The following is a 17726-nucleotide window of genomic DNA, read 5'->3' as shown; positions in this document are numbered from 1 at the left end:
TGGATCAATATGGCTTGTTTGTTGATGGCGCTGGCAGCGCCCAGTAGGAGGTTTCTTTCTCTCTCTCTTTCTCTCGGATCCAAACCAGCACGGGTCTGTTTTCCACTCTCCTTTGGGTCTGACTGTCCTCGGGTCCATTCTGAACGGGTCTCTGCTTAAAAAAAATGTATTTATTTATCGGGTCAAGTGGAAAAGCCGCAAGTCCAACTTTTTGGACCCGTGAAGACCTCTACTCCTGAGTTCTGCTTCCTCTCCTTATATCAGACAATCCCACAGGATTACACTGTCAGTGTCTCTTTTTACCTTAGTTCAGTGTGTGTGAACGCTGCATGTGTGTTTGTTTGTGTGGGCAGTTATGATGGGGCACCTTGGAGGTTGCCCTCATAGAATTAGGATTTGTTTTATTTTCTTGCATGAGTAAACATTTGGATTATGCCTCTACTGCCATTCATTCCGAATGAGACTGGTTTGGATTTCTTCCTGACTAATATGTCTGCCATTTTCAGCCCACTTTGGAACTTCAAGGGTTTCGACATAGCCCCTCTAGAAATGTAATAGGATATCTAGAGGCGCCCAAAATGGTCATCCTCTGAGTGTGCTCCCTTCTCTCAGAGAGAAAGTGAGGGCATCAAAAGGACTAATTTATTCGGCTAATATTCATGAAACGCACGCATGCACACGCACACCTCTCTTGCAAAATGAAAACAAAATCTACTGGCCTTTGTCAATTAATTATGAAACGCAATCAGAACATGTGATAACTTCAACCCACTGGCATGGGTTGACCAGGGGGAGGCGCATTGCATATTTTAATGTGTCCAGTTAGTCTTATGTTCAGTTCTCTACTCTATCTCTATTGGAAATGTATATTGCAACTACTAACTACCAACGCATAAGTTATTAAGCGCTGTCTGTTAAAGTGTGTGTTGCCATCTGTTCAACTATGTGTTTCCATCTGATTCTGACTCCAAGAGGGGTGATGATTTTTCTGCCCATGCAGCCTGTGTGAACTTCACATGTATATGGCAAGCGCAACGCTTCCGCTCCATCATTTACCGTTTGACCGCAACACAACACGTTTGTCATGAAATTCACACTTCAGGCGCGCACATTCGCGGATGACGAAGATCCAGAAGATCTACACGAGCCCATGCGTCTTGTGCGGCTCATTGGCGCTGGAAACTGTTCATAGTGGAAGTGCAGTATCTTCAGCCAACGGTGACATTCACGACGCCTTGCGCGCAGACTGGCAGGCTGCTGTACCGGCACTATGGAGGAAAAAAACAAGGACGATAACGCCACGAAGGGACATGAATCGATGTCCTATCAACGGAGGATGTGGAAGAATTTTCAAGAAAAAACCAAACCGTTTATGAGTCCCAAATTGGTCTCTGAACGTCGCAATCCCGACAGTAAAAAGGAGACGGGGTTATGGATGTTTAAAAGGAAAAAGAAACAGTTGGACCGTGTCTTTTCGTCCTCACAGCCCAATCTCTGCTCCTCTACCCCGTCGACTTTCCCGGGTGACCTGTCACTCGGCGGTACAGCGGTCTCTGGGAACAGCGACAACGGGCAACCTATGCAACAGCTGCTGGGTGCGGTTGGAGTGTCGGCAAGCAAGCCAGAGCTAACGGGACACGAGTGCCCGAAGCTCATCGTCTCCCATTTAATCATGTCCCACCAGAAGAGCTCCTCTCTCGGCTCTGCATGCTTCGAGAAGCTGGTAGTAAAATCTGCGGACGTTGGAGAGGAGGAACAGCTCCGCAAAAACGCCAGTGATTCTGTGAGTAACCTGGAAGTAAATAAACGTGCCACAACGTCTCCAAAAGCACCCCTTAATGATATGTGTGAATACATATTAGCAGGTTGTTTATGTATTTTAAGAAAATTGATGAGGCTGTAGAAGTGTCAGTTTACGGACAATGACATCACGGTATGATGGACTTTCCATTTTGTGTGACCGTAAAAGTTACTAGATTTCCATACCTACAAATAATTCACTGTCTGTAGCTATGGGGGAGCAGGGTTTGAACCAGAAACCCTGAAAAACAAGACAAGTGTGCATTACCCCCTGTGCCATAAAGGTCCTGACCTCTGGGTAGAGCCTGTAGTAGTAAACATCCTCATTTGTAACACCAAGTTTATTACATTTTTTTTTAATGTTCTACATGGGATGCAATTGATTAACATTCAAATGTACAAGTGGAGTCAGCTATGAATGCTACAGCAGTCAAATGTAATTCTAATTCTAATTCCAAATATACATAGACAAGTTCAACAATATAGGCTGCCTACTGCGGTGCAAGGTAACGTTAGTGGCATTATCCGCTTGATCTCTTGCAGTGCCAAAACTAGCCTGGAAAAGTCGACCCTCAGCCACCATAAGGTTGAATTGTAAAATACATATGCCATCGAAAGGTTGCAATAGTAAACTCAACATCTAAGAGGAAAACAATTAGCCAGTTAGCCACTCCAAAAAAGTTAGCAAGTAGGTGCATGAATGTTTATTTGGCTGTAGATTAATCACGCAAGCAAATGCATGTGTGGATCTATCTGTATACTAGCCATCTAAATGAGCTAACGAGCTACCTTCACTTACCAGAAGTAGCTGAGACAGAGCTGACCTTTGTTTTGTTTTATTATTATCCTGTGTCCAGCATGCTGGCACTGGTCATGCCGAGGAGTCTAAAATATGGTCCCATGAGCAAGAAAATATTCTCAAACCCTTGCTGAATGAAAATCACCCACAATTCCAATTTTCATCCAGAAGCTCAAAGTAGCAACATCAAAATAACTTTCTAACAATAGACCTGCCAGTGTCTTCAAAAAATCCCTTCTCCTGCACACCATCAGCTGTTGCACCCAGACAGACACACAGACTGACTGACAGCCGGGAGCCAATATTATTAACCGTTATCACGAGATGTATTGGTCAGCTAAATTACATTTTTATTCTGTACCACTCAACTCTAACTTATAATGACTCTCGTTTGTAATGAGCGAAATAGCTAGATATGCACTAGTGTTCAAAAAGTTTGGGGTCACTTTGAAATGTCCTTGTTTTTGAAAGAAAGGCAGCATCCCGAAGGCCAGCATCCCGGAGTCCCCTCTTTCACTGTTGACGTTGAGACTGGTGTTTTGCAGAAACTATTTAATGAAGCTGCCATTTAAGGACTTGTGAGGCGTCTGTTTCTCAAACTAGATACTCTAATGTACTTGTCCTCTTGCTCAGTTGCGCACCGGGGCCTCCCACTTCTCTTTCTTTTCTGGTTAGACCCAGTTTGCTCTGTTCTGTGAAGGGAGTAGTACACAGTGTTGTACGAGATCTTCAGTTTCTTGGCAATTCCTCGCATGGAATAGTCTTCATTTCTCAGAACATTTGGATCACTTTGAAGTGATCTAAATCGCAAATGAGTATTTTCGAAATACACTGCTCAAAAAAATAAAGGGAACACTAAAATAACACATCCTAGATCTGAATGAATTAAATACTTTTATTAAATACTTTTTTCTTTACATAGTTGAATGTGCTTACAACAAAATCACACAAAAATGATCAATGGAAATCAAATTTATCAACCCATGGAGGTCTGGATTTGGAGTCACTCAAAATTAAAGTGGAAAACCACACTACAGGCTGATCCAACTTTGATGTAATGTCCTTAAAACAAGTCAAAATGAGGCTCAGTAGTGTGTGTGGCATCCACGTGCCTGTATGACCTCCCTACAACGCATGCTCCTGATGAGGTGGCGGATGGTCTCCTGAGGGATCTTCTCCCAGACCTGGACTAAAGCATCCGCCAACTCCTGGACAGTCTGTGGTGCATCTGTTGGTGGAAGGAGCGAGACATGATGTCCCAGATGTGCTCAATTGGATTCAGATCTGGGGAACGGGTGGGCCAGTCCATAGCATCAATGCCTTCCTCTTGCAGGAACTGCTGACACACTCCAGCCACATGAGGTCTAGCATTGTCTTGCATTAGGGCAAACCGCACCAGTATATGTTCTCACAAGGGGTCCGAGGATCTCATCTCGGTACCTAATGGCAGTCAGGCTACCTCTAGCGAGCACATGGAGGGCTGTGCAGCCCCCCAAAGAAATGCCACCCCACACCATGACTGACCCACTGCCAAACCGGTCATGCTGGAGGATGTTGCAGGCAGCAGAATGTTCTCCACGGCGTCTCCAGACTGTCACGTCTGTCACACGTGCTCAGTGTGAACCTGGTTTCATCTGTGAAGAGCACAGGGCGCCAGTGGCGAATTTGCCAATCATGGTGTTCTCTGGCAAATGGCAAACGTCCTGCACGGTGTTGGGCTGTAAGCACAACCCCCACCTGTGGACGCCGGGCCCTCATACCACCCTCATGGAGTCTGTTTCTGACCGGTTGAGCAGACACATGCACATTTGTGGCCTGCTGGAGGTCATTTTGCAGGGCTCTGGCAGTGCTCCTCCTACTCCTCCTTGCACAAAGGCGGAGGTAGCGGTCCTGCTGCTGGGTTGTTGGCCTCCTCCACATCTCCTGATGTACTGGTCTGTCTCCTGGTAGCGCCTCCATGCTCTGGACACTACACTGACAGACACAGCAAACCTTCTTGTCACAGCTTGCATTGATGTGCCATCCTGGATGAGCTGCACTACCTGAGCCACTTGTGTGGGTTGTAGACTCCATCTCATGCTACCACTAGAGTGAAAGCACCGCCAGCATTCAAAAGTGACCAAAACATCAGCCAGGAAGCATAGGAACTGAGAAGTGGTCTGTAGTCACCACCTGCAGAACCACTCCTTTATTGGGGGTGTCTTGCTAATTGCCTATAATTTCCACCTGTTGTATATTCCATTTGCACAACAGCATGTGAAATTTATTGTCAATCAGTGTTGCTTCCAAAGTGACATTTTGATTTCACAGAAGTGTGATTGACTTGGAGTTACATTGTGTTGTTTAAAGTGTTCCTTTTATTTTTTTGAGCAGTGTATATAAATACAGGGGAAAAAATGGTCATTTTATTTGGAACTTACTTAGTCAGGCTTTAACATTCTTCACATGTGTCATACAGCAATTAGCTGCTGCAGCTTAGCACAGGGATGAACAAAGTAGTTTAGTTTCAATGTCTAGTCAACTTACCTTGTCATCTACACAGCCATATATCATCTCTGCACTGTTCTGAGGTAAAAGTCATGCTGTTCACTCTTCACAGCAGCTGCCTCGACGCGCTGCCCAGAGGTTTCCGTATGGTCCTAAAACATTCTCTCTTCTACCGCTAAACACGGCTCTTAGCTATCCGCATGGTTCTAAAGCCACCCCTTAGTACTTGCTACACTGCATTTCCTTTTTGATCGGGATTGGAATGATTTTCGTAGCCTATTTGAAATTGTTGGTGTTGAGCTAGGGTATGGCGAATGCCATACACAACGATAGCCATCTTACGCTTACTTGGTTAAAAAAAAAATCAAACCCTGCTGTAGTCAAGATCCATTCAGCTCTCAGTACGTTAAGATAAACTAAATTGACTCCCACTCCTTCCCCAGTGTTTCTGGTTTTAGCCTCCACAGTACAACAGCTCCGTCTGACATCCAGGTGCTTGTGTAAGCAATTTGGCACACATACTTACTCAAGTGCACTTTTCCCCTGTGCCAAGGACCTCTTATCCATTTCATATTTGAGACACCTGCATTCAGGTGACAGGGTGAAGGGTACTTCAATTTTTTTTTAAATGATCTGTGAACACTATGTGTACTCTATGGCCCCTTTACCAGAGATAGGCCTACTGTATAACCAGGGTTGCCAAATAAGACAAATAAGCATTTCTCATTTCTAAAATGCCTCTCAGAGCTCAGGATTTAGCCTACACTTTCTAAATGAAACGAGAGTTTATGGGAAATAACAAGCCACTTTATTACCTGCTCGTAATTTCACAATGTCATCTGGAGAGTGAGCGTTGGCGATTCATTGTAACTTCTGAGAGTCAGTTAAACATGTATTCAATGAAAGCGGCATACAACTGGACATTCTAGGATGTCCTAGTTTGTTAACTAGTAACCACACAGTGTGTACTGTCCATTGGAAGTGGGTGTATGTCTTAGGGTGTAGATTACTACGAGTCCCAATTCCTTTCAGAACTTTGCATACCTCACCAATGCAATGAGGCATCAAAAACATATCTGATGATGATGGTGTGTGTGTGTGTGTGTGTGTGTGTGTGTGTGTGTGTGTGTGTGTGTGTGTGTGTGTGTGTGTGTGTGTGTGTGTGTGTGTGTGTGTGTGTGTGTGTGTGTGTGTGTGTGTGTGTGTGTGTGTGTGTGTCAGCAAGGCTGAATGGTTTCTTGATGTCACAGAAAATTCATATTGTCATGCAGTATCTACTGTTTTGTACCCCATATCATTTCATTTGATCATGGGAAATGGGCGGATCGACAAACTGCAGGAGAACTGTCATGCGTTTCCTCGATCTGTCATAATCAGCATGTGTCATATTCCATGGACACTATGCGTTGCATGACGTTACATTTACATTTACATTTAAGTCATTTGCAGACGCTCTTATCCAGAGCGACTTTTGGTGCATTCACCTTATAACATCCAGTGGAACAGCCATTTACATATTTTTGACTTTATCATCCTAGGGAAATGGGTTTCAGGTGTCTCCGGAAGGTGGTGATTGAAACGTGAGGGAGTTTGTTCCACCAGGAGAACAGTTTTGACTGGGCAGCGGGAACTGTACTTCCTCAATGGTAGGGAGGCGAGCAGGCCAGAGGTGGATGAACGCAGTGCCCTTATTTGGGTGTAGGGCCTGATCAGAGCCATGAGGTGCCGTTCCCCTCACAGCTCCGTAGGCAAGCACCATAGCGGATCGAGCTTCAACTGGAAGCCAGTGGAGAGAGCGGAGGAGCGGGGTGACGTGAGAGAACTTGGGAAGGTTGTTGTTCTGGATGAGTTGTATTTAAACAGATGCTTCGGGAGATTGCCAGGGTGATAGGTGTTTCAAGCATGAACCTACAAGACCTTGATGTTAGTTCTGATGTATTGGGAGGAGGACACAAAGTTGTCAACCGTGATGGCGAGATCATGGAACGGGCAGTCCTTCCCCGGGAGGAAGAGAGTCTTCAGTTCAGCTTGAGGTGGTGATCCGTCATCCACACTGATATGCCTGCCAGACATGCAGAGATGCGATTCGCCACCTGGTCATCAGAAGGGGGAAAGGAGAAGATTAATTGTGTGTCGTCTGCATAGCAATGATAGGAGAGACCATGTGAGGTTATGACAGAGCCAAGTGACTTGGTGTATAGCGAGAATAGGAGAGGGCCTAGAACAGAGCCCTGGGGGACACCAGTGGTGAGAGCGCATGGTGAGGAGACAGATTCTCGCCACGCCACCTGGTAGGAGCGACCTGTCAGGTAGGACGCAATCCAAGCGTGGGCCACGCCGGAGATGCCCAACTCGGAGAGGGTGGAGAGGAGTATCTGACGTTGATGTTGCTATTTAACAGATGCTTCTTGCCAGGGTGATAGGTGTTTCAATAGGACCTCTGTGTATTGAAATAAATCAGCTGGAGTCACAGCTATGTTCATCTTTTGCGTTCAGGTCATGAGGCTCTCCAGTTAACCCCAGCTCTAATGATGTCCACTTGATGAATGGCCACTCCCAGACACAATAACCTCCAGCCCATGTGAAAGTGACTGTGGGTCTGCTCTGTTCCAGTATAGATCTTGGCTAGCGTCGCACACCACAGACTCTTGTGTTTTGGTTTTGGTGACACTGACACGTGATGTTTCTGATTGGCTGGATATGTGCACACTTTTCCAGGTAGAAATCAGCCCCTGCTCCCAAGCTAAAAAGCAAGGTTAGAATCATTCTGGGAAGATGTAATCCTCTCATATCTCTCCCTTCATTTTACTCTCTCCCTCTCCACCTCTCTCTCCATCTCTCTCTCACCCCAGACTGCTTATCAGTCACCCTGCCTCTGTGCCCAGCTGTTATGGGCCATTTGTGAAATATTTAGCAGTCAGGAAGGAGGAAGGCCATCTTGTATGCAGGACACACCAGACTCAAATGTTCTTAATGGCAGTTCCCTCGATGGAAGAATCAGAATCACTTTATTCAGGAAGTGCATTTGCATATATTTGAGGTTCTATATTTGACTGATGTTGAGAGCCTGAAAGTGTCTGGGCACCATGATTCGGAGAACAACCCACTATAACATTGGTGCCGGCTTGAGCAGCAAATGCTCAAGAAATAGAGGCGTGTAGCTCTCACCTCTGATAGATTGCAATATCACCCTCTTTCTTTCCCGGACTCCCACCTGCTACTCAGTTGTGCTCAAGGTCTAGTGAAGGAATACTGAGGGGAATGGAGGAAAGCCTTTCACTTGTGTCTGACTGAGCATGTTGGGCAAATGCAGACAGACGGTCAACTCTAGACAGTTTAAGCCTATCAACAATACTCACTTTATTACCACCACATCCAAGCATCCCGGTGTGTATCTCCCCCACCACTCTGTCGTCTCCCCTGGACTGATCTCAATCTGGGTGTCTGAGTGAATGTACGACAGACACGTCGCCTAAGGTTGAAAGGGAGAATTCTCTGCTCTGAGGACACATATGCATACCCTCTAAAAACAGGAGAGAACTGGGAGAACAAACAGGGTGGTGTGTGGAGAGAGAGAGAGAGAGAGAGAGAACGCCAATGCATGGCATTCTTTCACTGAGGCGTTGCTCTCTAGATTCTGCCTCTTCTCTCGGGGCTACAGAGTTGCGTGTTAAACCACCGCATGACTCAGTAGTCCTCTACAGCTCTCATCACGAGCAGCACAATCGGAGATGTGAATCTCACATGGTAACGTCAGATCACAGAGCACTGCTCTGTCCCTCTGACAGACACAGCAGAAATGCACAGTACGGCTTACTAAGGTTGCCTTCTCGTCGTCTTTTGTGTTGACACACGTTAAAAACTCAAATGTACTACAAACTACTGTAGTACTTACTGTATAACTCTGTTGTAAACTTTATAATACTATACTACACACTGTAGTATCCCTCTATCATGTGTAGTACTATAGAATGTTGTCATATACAGTAGAATACTCTAGTAAATACTAGTTTTTATTTATTTCACCTTTATTTAACCAGGTAGGCAAGTTGAGAACAAGTTCTCATTTACAATTGCGACCTGGCCAAGATAAAGCAAAGCAGTTCGACAGATACAACGACACAGAGTTACACATGGAGTAAATCAAACATACAGTCAATAATACAGTATAAACAAGTCTATATACAATGTGAGCAAATTAGGTGAGAAGGGAGGTAAAGGCAAAAAAGGCCATGGTGGCAAAGTAAATACAATATAGCAAGTAAAACACTGGAATGGTAGTTTTGCAATGGAAGAATGTGCAAAGTAGAAATAAAAATAATGGGGTGCAAAGGAGCAAAATAAATAAATAAATAAAATACAGTTGGGAAAGAGGTAGTTGTTTGGGCTAAATTATAGGTGGGCTATGTACAGGTGCAGTAATCTGTAAGATGCTCTGACAGTTGGTGCTTAAAGCTAGTGAGGGAGATAAGTGTTTCCAGTTTCAGAGATTTTTGTAGTTCGTTCCAGTCATTGGCAGCAGAGAAATGGAAGGAGAGGCGGCCAAAGAAAGAATTGGTTTTGGGGGTGACTAGAGAGATATACCTGCTGGAGCGTGTGCTACAGGTGGGAGATGCTATGGTGACCAGCGAGCTTTACCTAGCAGGGTCTTGTAGATGACATGGAGCCAGTGGGTTTGGCGACGAGTATGAAGCGAGGGCCAGCCAACAAGAGCGTACAGGTCGCAATGGTGGGTAGTATATGGGGCTTTGGTGACAAAACGGATTACACTGTGATAGATAGCATCCAATTTGTTGAGTAGGGTATTGGAGGCTATTTTGTAAATGACATCGCCAAAGTCGAGGATTGGTAGGATGGTCAGTTGTTACAAGGGTATGTTTGGCAGCATGAGTGAAGGATGCTTTGTTGCGAAATAGGAAGCCAATTCTAGATTTAACTTTGGATTGGAGATGTTTGATATGGGTCTGGAAGGAGAGTTTACAGTCTAACCAGACACCTAAGTATTTGTAGTTGTCCACGTATTCTAAGTCAGAGCCGTCCAGAGTAGTGATGTTGGACAGGCGGGTAGGTGCAGGTAGAGATGGGTTGAAGAGCATGCATTTAGTTTTACTTGTATTTAAGAGCAATTGGAGGCCACGGAAGGAGAGTTGTATGGCATTGAAGCTTGCCTGGAGGGTTGTTAACACAGTGTCCATAGAAGGGCCGGAAGTATACAGAATGGTGTTGTCTGCGTAGAGGTGGATCAGGGACTCACCAGCAGCAAGAGCAACCTCATTGATGTATACAGAGAAGAAAGTCGGTCCAAGAATTGAACCCTGTGGCACCCCCATAGAGACTGCCAGAGGTCCGGACAGCAGACCCTCCGATTTGACACACTGAACTCTATCAGACAAGTAGTTGGTGAACCAGGCGAGGCAATCATTTGAGAAACCAAGGCTGTCGAGTCTGCCGATGAGGATGTGGTGGTTGACAGAGTCGAAAGCCTTGGCCAGATCAATGAATACGGCTGCACAGTAATGTTTCTTATCGATGGCGGTTAAGATATCATTTAGGACCTTGAGCGTGGCTGAGGTGCACCCATGACCAGCTCTGAAACCAGATTGCATAGCAGAGAAGGTATGGTGAGATTCGAAATGGTCGGTAATCTGTTTGTTGACTTGGCTTTCGAAGACCTTATAAAGGCATGGTAGGATAGATATAGGTCTGTAGCAGTTTGAGTCAAGAGTGTCCCCCCCTTTGAAGAGGGGGATGACCGCAGCTGCTTTCCAATCTGTGGGAATCTCAGATGACACGAAAGAGAGGTTGAACAGGCTAGTAATAGGGGTGGCAACAATTTTGGCAGATAATTTTAGAAAGAAAAGGTCCAGATTGTCTAGCCCGGCTGATTTGTAGGGGTCCAGATTTTTCAGCTCTTTCAGAACATCAGCTGAATGGATTTGGGAGAAGGAGAAATGTGGAAGGCTTGGGCGAGTTGCTGTTGGGGGTGCAGTGCTGTTGACCGGGGTAGGAGTAGCCAGGTGGAAAGCATGGCCAGCCGTAGAAAAATGCTTATTGAAATTCTCAATTATGGTGGATTTATCAGTGGTGACAGTGTTTCCTATCTTCAGTGCAGTGGGCAGCTGGGAGGAGGTGTTCTTATTCTCCATGGACTTTACAGTGTCCCAGAACTTTTTTGAGTTAGTGTTGCAGGAAGCAAATTTCTGCTTGAAAAAGCTAGCCTTGGCTTTTCTAACTGCCTGTGTATAACGGTTTCTAGCTTCCCTGAACAGCTGCATATCACGGGGGCTGTTCGATGCTAATGCAGAATGCCATAGGATGTTTTTGTGTTGGTTAAGGGCAGTCAGGTCTGGGGAGAACCAAGGGCTATATCTGTTCCTGGTTCTAAATTTCTTGAATGGGGCATGTTTATTTAAGATGGTTAGGAAGGCATTTTTTAAAATATCCAGGCATCCTCTACTGATGGGATGAGATCAATATCCTTCCAGGATACCCCGGCCAGGTCGATTAGAAAGGCCTGCTCGCTGAAGTGTTTCAGGGAGCGTTTTACAGTGATGAGTGGAGGTCATGTTATGCAGGTGAGTGAAGACCCAAAAGCGACTTAACAGAAACAGAGTTCATTCAAGTCCAAACAGAAAACGACAAATCCTGAATCCTTAACAGGAAATGTCCAAACGGGGAATAACTGAAATCCTCTAGTCTGTAGAGGGGAATAACAGGAGAAGCGGCCACAGACTGCAGGTCGCTTCGGGTAGGTGCAGGCCGTAGCTGACAGAGACACCTGCTCACACGCAGCATCTGATGAAGGCAAAAACACGACAGAACGGAACAAGTACACAGCGAACAGCAAACATCAAACAAGGATCCGACAAGGACAGAAGCAGAAACAGAGAGAGAAATAGGGACTTAATCAGAGGGAAAAATAGGGGACAGGTGTGAAAGAGTAAACGAGGTAGTTAGGAGAATGAGGAACAGCTGGGAGCAGGAACGAAACGATAGAGAGAGAGGGATAGAGAGAGAGGGATAGAGAGAGAGAGGGAAAGAGACCTAATAAGACCAGCATGGGGAAACGAATAGAAGAGAAAGCACAGGGACAAGACATGACAATATATGACAAAACATGACAGTACCCCCCCACTCACCGAGCGCCTCCTGGCGCACTCGAGGAGGAACCCTGGCGGCAACGGAGGAAATCATTGATCAACGAACGGTCCAGCACATCCCGAGAAAGAACCCAACTCCTCTCCTCAGGACCGTAACGGGAAACGATGAAGAGGGAATCTAGAGCAATTACTATTATAAAAATGAGACACGGGTAGAGAACTGTAAGAGTTAGAGCAATCAGGACCAAACAGGCCAGGAGAGTAACAACTAGGGACAGACTGAGACACAGCAAGGCTAAGACCAGGAACAGGAGAGAGGCGGTGGCTGTGGACAGACTGAGACACAGCAAGTGCAGGAACAGGACCAGGAGAGATGCGGTGGCTGGGGACAGACTGAGACACAGCAAGGGCAGGAGCAGAAGCAGGAAGAGAGTTACCGGACTTAGTCTGCGCGCAGTCCGAACAAGCAGCCACGAAACGGCGCGTGTCACGCTCCTGAGTAGGCCACCAAAAACGCTGGCGAACCCCGAACGCCGGGGTCGCCAGCTAACTGGGCAGAGTGAGCCCACTGAAGAACGGCCAGACGAGTAGAAACGGGAACGAAAAGAAGGTTACTAGGACAAGCGCGCGGCGACGGAGTGTGAGTGAGTGCTTGCTTTACCTGTCTCTCAATCCCCCAGACAGTCAACCCGACAACACGCCCTTCAGGGAGAATCCCCTCGGGGTCGGTAGAGGCTACAGAAGAACTGAAGAGACGGGATAAAGCTTCAGGCTTGGTGTTCTTAGTGCCCGGACGATAAGAAATCACGAACTCGAAATGAGCGAAATACAGCGCCCAACGAGCCTGACGCGCATTAAGTCGTTTGGCAGAACGGATGTACTCAAGGTTCTTATGGTCAGTCCAAACGACAAAAGGAACGGTCGCCCCCTCCAACCACTGTCGCCATTCGCCTAGGGCTAAACGGATGGCGAGCAGTTCGCGGTTAGCTACATCATAGTTACGTTCCGACGGCGACAGGCGATGAGAAAAATACGCGCAAGGGTGGACCTTATCGTCAGTATGGGAGCGCTGGGACAGAATGGCTCCCACGCCCACCTCTGACGCGTCTACCTCGACAATGAACTGTTTAGTGACGTCAGGTGTAACAAGGATAGGAGCGGATGTTAAACGCTTCTTGAGGAGATCAGTACAACAATCATACGACCGTTGAGGAGGAAGGGAGGTGGCTCTGGACCGACTGAAGACCGTGCGCAGATCATGATATTCCTCCGGCACTCCTGTCAAATCACCAGGTTCCTCCTGTGAAGAGGGGACAGAAGAAACAGGAGGGATAGCAGACATTAAACATTTCACATGACAAGAAACGTTCCAGGATAGGATAGAATTACTAGACCAATTAATAGAAGGATTATGACACACTAGCCAGGGATGACCCAAAACAACAGGTGTAAAAGGTGAACGAAAAATCAAAAAAGAAATGGTCTCACTATGGTTACCAGATACTGTGAGGGTTAAAGGTAGTGTTTCACATAATATACTGGGGAGAGGACTACCATCCAAGGCGAACATGGCCGTGGGCTCCCCTAACTGTCTGAGAGGAATGTCATGTTCCCGAGCCCATGCTTCGTCCATAAAACAGCCCTCCGCCCCAGAGTCTATTAATGCACTGCAGGAAGCTGCCGAACCGGTCCAGCGTAGATGGACCGACAAGGTAGTACAGGAACTTGACGGAGAGGACTGAGTAGTAGCGCTTACCAGTAGCCCTCCGCTTACTGATGAGCTCTGGCCTTTAACTGGACATGAAATGACAAAATGACCAGCGGAACCGCAATAGAGACAGAGGCGGTTGGTGATTCTCCGTTCCCTCTCCTTAGTCGAGATGCGAATACCCCCCAGCTGCATGGGCTCAACACCTGAGCCAGTGGGGGAAGATGGTAGTGTCGGGGAGAGGGGGGACACAGTTAACGCGAGCTCTCTTCCATGAGCTCGGTGACGAAGATCTACCCGTCGTTCTATGCGAATAGCGAGTTCAATCAAAGAATCCACGCTGGATGGAACCTCCCGGGAGAGAATCTCATCCTTAACCTTAGCGTGGAGTCCCTCCAGAAAACGAGCGAGCAACGCCTGCTCGTTCCAGTTACTGGAGGCAGCAAGAGTGCGAAACTCTATAGAGTAATCCGTTATGGATCGATTACCTTGACATAGGGAAGACAGGGACCAGGAAGCTTCTTTCCCAAAAACAGAATGATCAAAAACCCGTATCATCTCCTCCTTAAAGTTCTGATACTGGTTAGTACACTCAGCCCTTGCCTCCCAGATAGCCGTGCCCCACTCCCGAGCCCGTCCAGTAAGGAGAGATATGACGTAGGCGATATGAGCAATACCCCTGGAGTACGTGTGGGGCTGGAGAGAGAACACTATATCACACTGGGTAAGGAACGAGCGACATTCAGTGGGCTCCCCAGAGTAGCACGGTGGGTTATTAATTCTGGGCTCCGGAGACCCGGAAGCCCAGGAGGTAACCGGTGGATCGAGGCGGAGATTGTGAATCTCCTCCGAGAGGCCGGAGACTTGGGCGGCCAGGGTCTCAACGGCATGTCGAGCAGCAGACAATTCCTGTTCGTGTCTGCCTAGCATCGCTCCCTGGACCTCGACAGCAGAGTAGAGAGAATCCGTAGTCGCTGGGTCCATTCTTGGTCGGATCCTTCTGTTATGCAGGTGAGTGAAGACCCAAAAGCGACTTAACAGAAACAGAGTTCATTCAAGTCCAAACAGAAAACGACAAATCCTGAATCCTTAACAGGAAATGTCCAAACGGGGAATAACTGAAATCCTCTAGTCTGTAGAGGGGATTAACAGGAGAAGCGGCCACAGACTGCAGGTCGCTTCGGGTAGGTGCAGGCCGTAGCTGACAGAGACACCTGCTCACACGCAGCATCTGATGAAGGCAAAAACACGACAGAACGGAACAAGTACACAGCGAACAGCAAACATCAAACAAGGATCCGACAAGGACAGAAGCAGAAACAGAGAGAGAAATAGGGACTTAATCAGAGGGCAAAATAGGGGACAGGTGTGAAAGAGTAAACGAGGTAGTTAGGAGAATGAGGAACAGCTGGGAGCAGGAACGAAACGATAGAGAGAGAGGGATAGAGAGAGAGGGATAGAGAGAGAGAGAGGGAAAGAGACCTAATAAGACCAGCAGGGGGAAACGAATAGAAGAGAAAGCACAGGGACAAGACATGACAATATATGACAAAACATGACAGGTCATTTGACCACTGACCCATTACGGATGCAGGCAATGAGGCAGTGATCGCTGAGATCTTGGTTGAAGACAGCAGAGGTGTATTTAGTTGGTTAGGATGATATCTATGAGGGTGCCCGTGTTTAAGGCTTTGGGGGGGTACCTGGTAGGTTCATTGATAATTTGAGTGAGATTGAGGGCATCAAGTTTAGATTGTAGGATGGCTGGGGTGTTAAGCATGTTCCAGTTTAGGTCGCCTAGCAGCACGAGCTCTGAAGATAAATGGGGGGCAATCAGTTCACATATGGTGTCCAGAGCACAGCTGGGGGCAGAGGGTGGTCTATAGCAGGCGGCAACGGTGAGAGACTTGTTTTTAGAGAGGTGGATTTTTAAAAGTAGAAGTTCAAATTGTTTGGGTACAGACCTGGATAGTAGGACAGAACTCTGCAGGCTATCTTTGCAGTAGATTGCAACACCGCCCCCTTTGGCAGTTCTATCTTGTCTGAAAATGTTGTAATTTGGAATTAAAATTTCAGAATTTTTGGTGGTCTTCCTAAGCCAGGATTCAGACACAGCTAGAACATCCGGGTTGGCAGAGTGTGCTAAAGCAGTGAATAGAACAAACTTAGGGAGGAGGCTTCTAATGTTAACATGCATGAAACCAAGGCTATTACGGTTACAGAAGTCATCAAAAGAGAGCACCTGGGGAATAGGAGTGGAGCTAGGCACTGCAGGGCCTGGATTCACCTCTACATCGCCAGAGGAACATAGGAGGAGAAGAATAAGGGTACGGCTAAAAGCAATAAGAATTGGTCGTCTAGAACGTCTGGAACAGAGAGTAAAAGGAGGTTTCTGGGGGCGATAAAATAGCATCAAGGTATAATGTACAGACAATGGTATGGTAGGATGTGAATACAGTGGAGGTAATCCTAGGTATTGAGTGATGAAGAGAGAGATATTGTCTCTAGAAACATCATTGAAACCAGGAGATGTCATTGCATGTGTGGGTGGTGGAACTAATAAATTGGATAAGGTATAGTGAGCAGGACTAGAGGCTCTACAGTGAAATAAGCCAATAAACACTATCCAGAACAGCATTGGACAAGACATATTGACATTAAGGAGAGGCATCCTTAGTCGAGTGATCAAAAGAGTCCAGTGAGTGGAGTGGTTGGTTTGGGGGTCACGGCGATTTAGACAGCTAGCCAGGACATCGGTAGCAAGCTAGCATAGGATGGAGGTCTGTTGTTAGCCACCTCTTGCGTTCCGTCAGTAGATTAGTGGGGTTCCGTGTGGTAGAGGGGATTAGTCCAAATCACACAACAACAAAAAATAAAATAAAAACAATAGATATAGTTATAGAGGCCCAAGAAGAAACATAATAATAATAAAAATAAATAAATTGTCCATTCTGAGAGCAGCCGGTAAGACAGCTAACGGTTAGCAGGCCGCAGATGGGCGTTCAGGTAACGGTTTTATATGAAGGGGAAAAAAACACTGTAGTTAATACTACAGTATTGTCCGCAAAACACACTTTTTTTAAACTATAGTAAACAGTACAGCATTTAATTTGCCTATACCCTGCCAGTCCCCTCCCCATATCCCAGTTTGTGCCACCCATAAGTGAGAAACCCACATGCCAAGTATGACCATATATTGTGTTCCCTACAGGTTATAGGAAAAGAGCAGGGGCTCGGAACTATCTGTTCAGACCTCAGTCCTTCCTTCAGGTTATGGAACATTTGAAAAAGCCTCCACAAAGATAATGAAATAACAAACAGTGCAATTAGGAGAACAGAAGGGATGGTTTAGCTTGACAATCGACACATGAATCGAAGGAGTATTACTCATGGAACAGAACCCTTAACTGCTGACATGTAAAATCCTTATTGAACTGGGATCTCAGAAACACGGGCAGTGGCTGCATGAGGAAAGATGACATCAAACATGAAATGGAACATCAGTCCAATTACTGAACAGGATATTTTAGCAAATTAGATATGCCGTTTGTTAGTTAATTCCGACATGAATTCATGTCAGTTAAGGTCAACATGCTGGTTATTTGAGTTTACATTTTCTTAGTCCTCTTAAGAGCCTAATAAGCAGTAGCAATCCGCCAACAGCTCAAAAGTTGTAAGCAACCACCTAAATGTTTCTTTTAAGTTTTTGGGAGATTCCGGACACTGCTGAATGTATCGATATTGGCAGAAATGTTGAGTTTTATTTTTTGTCATCAAGATAATAAAATGTCCTAGTCTGGTAATAAAAGGTTTACAAGCTAATATAGGCAAC

The 17726-nt window shown here is 46.2% G+C and overlaps 1 protein-coding gene across 8 annotated transcripts in view; it reads left to right on the top strand.

Annotated features, from left to right (window-relative positions):
- The first annotated feature begins 968 nt into the window (after positions 1 to 968).
- mctp1a (multiple C2 domains, transmembrane 1a) overlaps positions 969 to 17726 on the top strand; it is a 276577-nt gene continuing 259819 nt past the window's right edge. For 5 of the 8 annotated variants that reach the window (XM_046350033.1, XM_046350031.1, XM_046350026.1 and 2 more), the window contains exon 1: positions 973 to 1783. In XM_046350033.1, the coding sequence (XP_046205989.1) occupies positions 1271 to 1783 (513 nt within the window). In that variant the 5' untranslated portion in view covers positions 973 to 1270. Of the gene's footprint in view, positions 1784 to 17726 lie in introns of all 8 variants that reach the window. The other 3 variants (XM_046350029.1, XM_046350027.1, XR_006838831.1) reach the window with 2 other exon arrangements.

This window comes from Oncorhynchus gorbuscha, linkage group LG05 (assembly GCF_021184085.1).
Source record: "Oncorhynchus gorbuscha isolate QuinsamMale2020 ecotype Even-year linkage group LG05, OgorEven_v1.0, whole genome shotgun sequence".
Lineage (NCBI taxonomy): Eukaryota > Metazoa > Chordata > Actinopteri > Salmoniformes > Salmonidae > Oncorhynchus > Oncorhynchus gorbuscha.
The sequence above is the reverse complement of the archived record's forward strand: the minus strand, read 5'-3'. Positions and strand labels throughout refer to the sequence as shown.